Raw genomic sequence first — 9045 nt, 5'->3', positions numbered from 1 at the left:
GCGGGTGCGGGCCGGGGGTGGGGGCGAGGGCCGGGCGCCCCCCCTGCGCGCCCCCAGCGCCCCCGCCCCCCCGGCCTGAGCGGGGCGGGCGGAGGAGGGAGCGGCGGCGGCGGCGGCGGCGGCGGCGGCGGCATTGTGCGCGCACCAGCAGCCCGGCCCGGGAGGAGCAGGACGCGACGGGGCCGCCTCCTCCCGCACGGACCCATGAACCAGCCGGGCGGCGCGGCGGCTCCGCAGGTACGACGGGGGGCCGGGGGCATGCACGGCGCTGGGGACCCCGGGGGGCCGGGGCCCGGGGCGCTGCGCCACTTCATTGCAAGATTTGCAAAATGCAAAGTGCCTGGGCACGTTTGCGGGCTTTTTTGTGGGCGCAAACAGGAGGGTCGGGGTCTGGAGAGCCCCCCCGGGCGCCGCGGGGTGTGAGGAGGGTGGGGGTGACGGGGGGGTCTTTTCGGGCCCCCACCCGGCGCCCCCTCCAGCCCCGGGCTCGGACCGGAGCCCAGAAAACAAAGCGGCGAGAGAACAGAGCAGCCATTTCAGTTTGGACAATTCACATTTTGCAAAAATACAACCCCTTCCAGCTCTCCCCCCCCCCCCCTAAATTTGCAATTTCCCCCTGACCCTCTGTGCGCTCGGGGTCCCTGATGACCCCCCGGGAGGTCTTTCCCCCCTGGTCCTCTGTCTTTGCAACAGTCTTTTTTTTTTTAGGCCATATTTCCCTTTCTCAATTTTTTTTCTAATTTTTCTTCAAACGGTAGTTTTTTCCCATTAAAACGACGCCACCTAGAGGATACTATTTTGTAAATAAAAAAAGAAATTAAAATTGAAAAGAAATATTTTTTATTTCTTATTTTTTCAAAAGTTTGCTCTATAAGACAGTGGAGGGGAGAGAGATTCTTTTTTTTTCTTTTTGGGGGTGACAATTTTCACTTTGATCTTTGCAGGAGTATAGAGACGATTTTTATTTCTGAAGCTAAATCCAGATAATATGTAAATGAAAATTAAGCTGGAATTGGAATGAATTCAGTTTTTGAAGGGGAGAAAGCAAAAAGCCTTCTAAAACCAACGTCAATTTGGCTGCCCAACTCATTTTAGTTTGAGAAAAAAAACTATTTGGGTTGAGGAAAGGAGGGAAATTGTTGAGTTTAGGGGAAACTGGGAGAATTGGCTTTATTGAAGCAATTAGAAATTGTACTTCATTGTAATTTGGAACTTGTTTAGCTCAGCGGGCAAAAAAGACTAATTTTGCCATTTGGCAATATTTAAAGTTTTTCTATTTCCAAGAAGGAAGGATTTAAAAGAGAAAATAGACCCTAAAATGTTGGCTTTGGACACACCCAAAAATTGTAGGTTTTTTAGAAAATTTTTCATTTATGTTTTACTGCAATTGAATCTCAAGGTTCTAAAGAAAAACAGAAACTGGAAAAGTTAGAGTGAAATCCTGTCTTTTTTTCCCTGCATTTGTTGGGTTTTGTGTTATTTTTTTTTGTTTTGATGGAATAATTAAGACTGTTTTCTGATTTTGTTTCCTGAAAGGTCTAGGCTTTTCTTTTTTTGTTGTTGTTTTATCCAGAAAATGTCAGAAACCTTTTCTGAGCAATGGTCAGTGGAAAAAAAATGTAAATTCATTACATTATACAAACTGAGTAGCCCACAGATTTGTAGGAGAGACCGCCATTAAAATAAGATATGCATAATTAACATTATTATGAAAAAACTAACAGTGGATTCACAGAAGCTCATTTTTTATGACATGCAACTGAATCAGTTGATAAATACAAGGGTTGAGGAATCCTTGGTAGGAAGAAAATTTTCCTTTCTGTGTGCTTGCTCAGTCTTCCAATTTGAAAATTTTATTATTGAAAAAAAAAAATAGCCGGATTGGTTTCAGCCTCTTTGATTGTGATGTGGGGTTGGTAGTTTATTAACATTTGGTATTTTTCACAAATTTGATTACTTTCAAATGGGGGGGAAATCCATTAATCTTGATCATTTGGGGGGGGGTCTGTGATTTTTTTTTTTTAAAAAGCACAAATTTTACTGACTTAAGAAGGAAAGATAAAAGAGGGAAGAACAGAGGAGATTAAAATTCTTATTTTTATCCATCTTCTCTAGTGGAATACTTACTTTGCTGAAAAACTGGGGTAACACACCAATTCAGCTGATTCTAGCATCAAAATTTAATTTTTTTTTCAAGGAAAAAAATCAAAATATAAACAAAAGCCAAACCCAAAGGTACTTGTCTTTGGAACATGAAAGCATATGTGCAAATAGTATTTGATGTAGTTTTTTGGCCTTCAAAAGAATCAAATAAGGTGAACCCCCCCACACCCCAATTTCTTTTTTTTCTTTGGGAAGACAAACACTGACTGAATTGAAATTTAACAGAGGAAAATAAGGTACCTACCCAAAGTTGAAGGGTTATTTGTGATAAATTAGTATCTGAACTTGCTGGGGATTTTGCACCAAAAAAAAAAAAAAAAAGTTCTAATTTTTCTGTCCAAAAGGAGGGGAAAATATTGTTAGCATTTGTGGAGTGGGATTTGATGGGACCTGATGATGGGTCACACAGGGCTGGGACAGGAAACCCTCTCCCCTTTCGCCAGTCACCAGTTGGTCTTAGAAGAAATGATGGCCCCAGTCCATGGATTCCCATCCCAGTTTTTTGGAAATTCAGTTTTCTAAGGGGATACAAATTATGTGAAATGTATTTGACAGTGACAGAGGTTCGACATTACCCATCAGCACCATTGCATTTGGGAGATTTTTACTTTTTTAGTAACAAAATCCTTCAGGGCTGACTGGCCACATTCTGACATTTGGAATGAGCTTTTTTTTTTTTTTTTTTTTTTTAAACAGAGCGTAATTAAAAATTTTTTCTCTGTTGAATTATTTAGGCCGATGCCTAGGACGGTCAAAGAATTTATAATTTCCAAGGGCTCTGGAGGCCTCATGAGACAGTAGGGCCAGCTTAGCAAGTGATGGAGGAGAGCTGTGCCCTGGACTGGGGAGGGGTGGGTTGGGCACCCTTACCGGGCATCTGAGAAAAAGTCAGGGTTGTAGATAACAGGTTATTTCTGGTGCAAGGAATAAAAATATTGCAGCACGTCCCTTTGTGTGTCCTGGATCTCCTGACACACAACTCAGATTCCTTCATTCCATTCTATTGAAATTTTGTTGTGTTGTCTACGGTTTAAAGGGAACTCCTGGCTGGAAATTGAAAATCATCTCTGTTTTGTAGGCCTGTTTTTTCTTTCTTTCTTTTTTTTTTCTTAATTGGTTATTCGGATCATGTTTGTTGTTAAGGAAATAGAGGTGCATGATGGCACTGTTGGGGGCGGGGTCAGTTTTCTTTTGTTTCTATTGGCGTCTCTCAGGATTGAGACCTGACCTGGGCCATACCTCTCTCACCTCCTATCATGGATGGAAGTGTGACCAGAAATGGATATTTCAGCCGATTTTTTTGTTAGGCCATGTCTGTTCACCAAACTCTTTTTTAATATTGGGCAAAAAATCTGACAGATTGGACTTGAGGGGTGGTAATTTGATGATGGGCCGGGTTATTTTGGTGAAAGATCATTTATGCTCAGTTTCACAGAGGAGACTCTTATTAATGTTTTGCTTTTCTGCCTAAGGAGGTTTTTTTTTTTTCTAATAAGGTTTGAAATTTCAAGGGCTTGCTTTATAGCTTGACTTTGGACCAAGCTAAGAAGAAGGGTTTGCTTATACTTTCAGCCCTGCACAGAGGTGAACTTGAACAAGGGCTCTTGCTTTTGCAGAAGGAAAGCAACAAAGATGGCTGGTCAGTGTAAGTGTGACCTCTCTCTGGTCCTAGAAAATAAATAGCCAGTGGTTTGTTTCGTTTGAGAAACAGAGTTTAAAAACTCCCCCATTGTCAGACACAATTTCCCCGCCCACTGCCCCCACCTTTGACTCAGCTCTGGGCTTGCTGCTTCCTCTGACCTCAGAATCCTCATGTCTTCTCCTTGGTGGGGTGATGAGAATTTCCTTGTGTGTTTCACTGGATGTATAGGCTGACTTTTCATGGTCATGGTGAAATTTGGAAATTTTTTCATGCGTCTCCTCCCTGGTGATGGCAGGTGAAGTGGCTTTGTGGGTACACAGGTGCCCTAGCTCTCCCAAAGTCTTGCTGTATGACCTTGGACAAACCACTTTTTCCTCCTGAGCCTCCGTTTTTGCGTTTGTCATATGAGAGCTTTGGATCAAAACAAAGATATTAATAAATAGTTTTCTTCTCTGATTCTGACTCCAAGCAATGGGCTACAGCTGCCTGGATCACTGTGTTGAGAAGGATTCTGAGGTCACATCTGGACTCCCATATTCTGGAGAGTGGGGTGCAGTGATCAAATAGCAGTGTCCATCACAGAGTGGGGAGTGTACCTCTTATTCACCATACCCAGGCGGGTTGTAAAATCAATTTAGTGGGTCACAATCAGCATTAAAAAAAAAAAAGAATAGAATAGAATACAGGGGAACACGAACTAGCAGAGGCATAGCTATGTATTGAAGGTAAGTGTTGTCTCATGAAACTTCAGTTTTATTTACATATGCCAATGTATGTGCATGACAAATGTAAGTCCTACCGTGAGTCACGGTTAAAAGAGGTTGACAGATACTGGTCTAGATGATCGACAGTGATGTGCTCCAAGAACATCGCACGTTGCTGTTTATACTTTATCTTCTTATTTATTATCCCAGTTGACTTTCACATGAACCCTGTGGGGTAGGTGCCCTGGGCCACATGCTTTGTCCCCTGGTTGAGCCTGCCTGAAGGGCCAGCTGTGAAGAAGTCTCAGCTACATGGCAGTCAGGCACACACCTCAGCTTGTTGGCCTTGAATGAGACGGGAAGGACAGGTGCTCTGTCCTTCCACAGTGAAACAGCATCTTTGCCAGATTCTGTGGCTGGAATGGAGACTTTAGTAGCGTGGGATCCCTGTCTTGGTGGGAGGGAGAAGCAGCCCCAGTTACTTTCATTCCTCACTTTTACTTCAGATTGCCAGAGGAATTTTTGTGGAGTTAAAGAGTTCATGTTTGTGCTATATTTAAAGTCCAATCAGACTCTGAGCGAATGTCTATATTTTTGTGTGTGTGCCCTTCCTAAAAACTCTCGAATTGCTGTCTTGGTCTCCTCATCTTTTAAATGTGTCAGGCCAGCACTGTCCAATCGAAATATAATTTGAGCCACAAATGTGAGTCACATATGTCATTTAAAATTTTCTGGGGAATTCCCTGGAGGGACTCTGTGCTTCCACTGCAGGGGGCACGGGTTCAATCCCTGGTCTGGGAACTAAGATCCTGCATGCCGTGCGGCATGGCCAAAACAAAACAAAAACCAACAAAAATAAATAAAATTTTCTGGTAACACTTTAAAAAAACTAAAAAGAAGCAGGTGAAATTAATTTTAATAACATAGTTTATTTAACCCAAAGTATATCTGCAATGCTATCATTTCAGTCTTCATTAGCATAAAAATTATTAATGTGCTATTTTACATTCTTTCTTTGGGGGGATATTAAGTCTTTTCTGACCAGCCATATTTCATGAGCTCAGTAGCCACATGTGGCTAGTGGCTTCTATATTGGATAGCACAGGGCCAGACCAATGTTCCATCTCGTTGTTGTCACTGGGTGGCCTCAGAAGGTTATGACACATCTTTGAAAGCTCTTGGTGTTTGCTGGTGGGACTTCGTTCCTGAACCCTCGATGCTCTGAGGCATTTCAGCCCGTAGAGGTGATACGTTCCATCCATTTAGCCTCTTCTGGCTAAAGTGGTCCACGCCTCCCTTTTATTTGTCTCAAAGCAGTCTTCTGCCAAGGTTAGGCCAGAACGCTTTAGTTAAAAGTGACAGATGATGACTAGCAACTCCAGAATGTTGTGTCTCAGCATGTGTGCCGTTGAAGTCAGGAAGTACAGGAGGCTGTTGTAAGAGGTGGGTTTTAATAAAGTATTGCCTGAAAGAAGGATTAAGTTGGAAGAAGACAGCAGGTGGGTAGGACCAGGGTTGGGGTCCTCGGCGTGGGGGGAGATCCAGGGGCAAAAACCACCATGAAATCCCCCTAGGATAGGCCTTAAGTTAGAAGCATAGAAAATTTCTGACACCTCCCCCAGTTGGTGAAATGGAAAGGTGGTTTTGAGGTCAGCCAGACCAGAGTTTAAAATCCAGCCTCATTGTGTGGTTGGCGTTATGTTACTTTGGGAAAGTCACCTCCGGGTTCGGAGCCACAGCTTCTGCATCTGGAAAAAGGGGGGTAATAATCTTGACCTTGAAAGGTTGTTCTATGATTAAATGAAGCAATTCATGTGTTGCATCCAGCCAGTCCTTAGAAGGTTGTTCTTAGAAGGGTGGTCAGTACATGTCAGTAATGCCTGACCCAGTGGTCTCCATTTGGGGAGATTGAGTCCCAGTGACAAGAGTTTTGGTCGTTCTGGAAACTTGATGACTTATCTTTAATAGGCAGAGCTAGGTAACAACAGAAAATGTACACTTTTTTGGTTGTTGCTTTATTTTAGAACAGACTAGGAAGAGACATCCCTTGGACCGTACACATCTTTCTTGTCAAAAGTGGTCTCAATGCTTTCATTTCAGGGATGCTCTGGCTCCTCCAGGTATTTCTGGATTTGTTTCAAAGCCTGTGGCACAGTGTTTAAAGGGACAAATCTTAATTTGTCGTGAACTGTCTACCATTGAGCTTGTGCTCATACTGGGCCTTCTGTCTCTTGTGCCCTTTCCCTCCTTTGTCTCTGCTCCATGAGAAACCAGACCCCCTACCCTCCTTGAGACCTACCTGCATGTCCCCTTCTGTGGAGACTCCCCGAGCTTCCCCAAACTGCAGTACTTTGCAGATACTCTGGGCCCACAGATGAGAGTCGGCTGTTCGCATTTCTGTCTCGCCAGCCGGCTTGTGAGTTCCTTGAGGGCAGAGGTCATGGGTTACTCATTTTAGGGTCTGGCACGGAGCAGCAGCTCAATAAATGTTTGATGACTTAATGTGATTTTTCGGAAAAAACTCAGATCATCTAGATTTGGGTCTAGTGAAGAGTAGGTGACCAGTTTTGGGTTAGGACATTTGGTCAACACCAGTGTTTTGTTTTCTTTACCTAAGAAAATGGATTTTCTTAGAGCCGGCTCTGAAGCCCACGGCTCCCTTGGAATAATAAATCAGAGAGGGCTCCTTGGATGGCTCCTTTGACTTTACATGCTGTGGAGAATTTTTTAAAAGTTCCTCATCCCCCTTCGCTCCTGTTGCGTAAACCATTTCCTTAAAATGGTTGGGGGGCATCTGGGGTTATCATCCAGATTTGCAGGTATGGCAAATGGGACCCAGCATGTCTAAGGAGGTGGAAAAGGGGGGTGTGCCTTGAGGTGGAGGGACTTGACAATACCCCGTCCTTGCTCTAGGAGCTGGTCTTGGCCATGGGCCCTGGAGTTGGACTTCAGGGGGCTGTTTGCAGAACAGCTGGTCGCGTGGGCCCCTTAGATGTGTAGTGGCTAAATGTGTGGTTTGATGTTCAACCAGAGCCCACCTTTGGCCGGATTCCCGTTTGCACACGCCAAAGATTCAGGGAAAAGTCATGGGAAAAAACTGAGAATGTTCTGTTTATTTGCTTAATTTTTTTTTCTGTAAGTTTTTGAAAATGCTGTCATCGTTAACACTTTATGGCCCAGCTCAGCAGGTGAGCACAGGATCCCATATTTCCTCAATGGTCAAGTTCCCACATTTTCATATTTCTGAAATTGGCATGTGTTTTACAGTAGATGTGTTCTGTTAGAGCACTATTTCTCCCTCTTTTTTTTTTTTTGTCTCAAAAAGCTATTATAAAATCGATGGTGTATCTAACAGTCTAAGGCACCTTGGAATTGAGGATATAGAGTGTCCTGTTCCTGGTGGGGTGGACTGTGACATTAGGGACTTCCAATTCTGCCCTTTTTCTTTTTAGAATTTTTATTTATTTATTTATCTATCTGTCTATTTATCTATTTATTGGCTGCGTTGGGTCTTCATTGCTACGCGTGGGCTTTCTCTAGTTGTGGCGAGCCGGAGCTATTCTTCGTTGCTGTGTGTGGGCTTCTCACTGCGGTGACTTATCTGTTGCAGTGCACGGGCTCTAGGCACGCAGGCTCAGTAGTTGTGGCTCGTGGGCTCTAGAGTGCAGGCTCAGTAGTTGTGGCGCACGGGCTTAGTTGCTCTGTGGCATGTGGGATCTTCCCGGACCAGGGCTTGAACCCATGTCCCCTGCGTTGGCAGGCGGATTCTTAACCACTGCGCCACCAGGGAAGTCCCTCTGCCCTTTTTTTTTAACCTCACTTATCTCTGGGTTTGGCTTCTCCACCTGTACAGTGAGGCCGGAACTTCGCCTTGGGAAGAAGCATCCGGAACTCTGAATTAGCACCCCTTTCCTTTTGTGTCTTGCTGGGGCCCCTTCTCTATAAGGCAGAAGTAACCAGTGGGAGGGAGGTGAAGCCTTGTGAACAGGTGGTCCCTTCTGTATGGTCACATGGATGAGCCGTCCTACCAGTGGCAGAACACCAGCTGGACATTTCCAAGGGTAGAACAAAGCGATTGAAGTTGAAGGGACAAGGCTCCGCTCCCCTCTCTGCTCCCCTACTTAGTCATATTGTGATCTTTGTCAAAGTATTAACACTTTGTTTTCCGTATCTGTAAGGTGGTGATGATGATAATGATGATGATGAAGATAATGAGTGTGGCACAGGGTTCTTGTGAAAAGTTGCGAGGGATGGGAGAAAATAAGCTTTGTAAAGGGCAAAGTGCTTTTCACTTGCAGCATGTTATTTGTACATCTAATCCAGGGATGGTAAATAACTAATATGCATGCCGCCACTCCCCATTTTTAAGCCTGTGGCAGACATTGCTAATCAATCATGGCAGTCTTTTCCATTGAATCTGGCCAGTGGCCTCAGAGCCCTTCTTACTATGATGCTACCACATGAAGCCAATTTGTCATTTCTGATCTAGTCACACACACACACACACACACACACACACACACACACACACACACA

The 9045-nt window shown here is 44.2% G+C and overlaps 1 protein-coding gene across 18 annotated transcripts in view; it reads left to right on the top strand.

Moving 5' to 3' along the window:
- The first annotated feature begins 47 nt into the window (after positions 1 to 47).
- The window catches only part of ZNF618 (zinc finger protein 618), a 184103-nt gene continuing 175105 nt past the window's right edge, over positions 48 to 9045 (top strand). For 16 of the 18 annotated variants that reach the window (XM_027105114.1, XM_027105108.1, XM_027105125.1 and 13 more), the window contains exon 1: positions 97 to 237. In XM_027105114.1, coding sequence (XP_026960915.1) covers positions 205 to 237 — 33 coding nt within the window. In that variant the 5' untranslated portion in view covers positions 97 to 204. Of the gene's footprint in view, positions 238 to 9045 lie in introns of all 18 variants that reach the window. The other 2 variants (XM_027105126.1, XM_027105116.1) reach the window with 2 other exon arrangements.

Source organism: Aethalodelphis obliquidens, unplaced genomic scaffold (assembly GCF_003676395.1).
Source record: "Aethalodelphis obliquidens isolate GAN/ISIS:26980383/991018 unplaced genomic scaffold, ASM367639v1 scaffold7, whole genome shotgun sequence".
Classification (NCBI taxonomy): Eukaryota; Metazoa; Chordata; class Mammalia; order Artiodactyla; family Delphinidae; genus Aethalodelphis; species Aethalodelphis obliquidens.
Note: the sequence above shows the minus strand (reverse complement) of the source record. Positions and strands in the feature narration are given on the sequence as shown.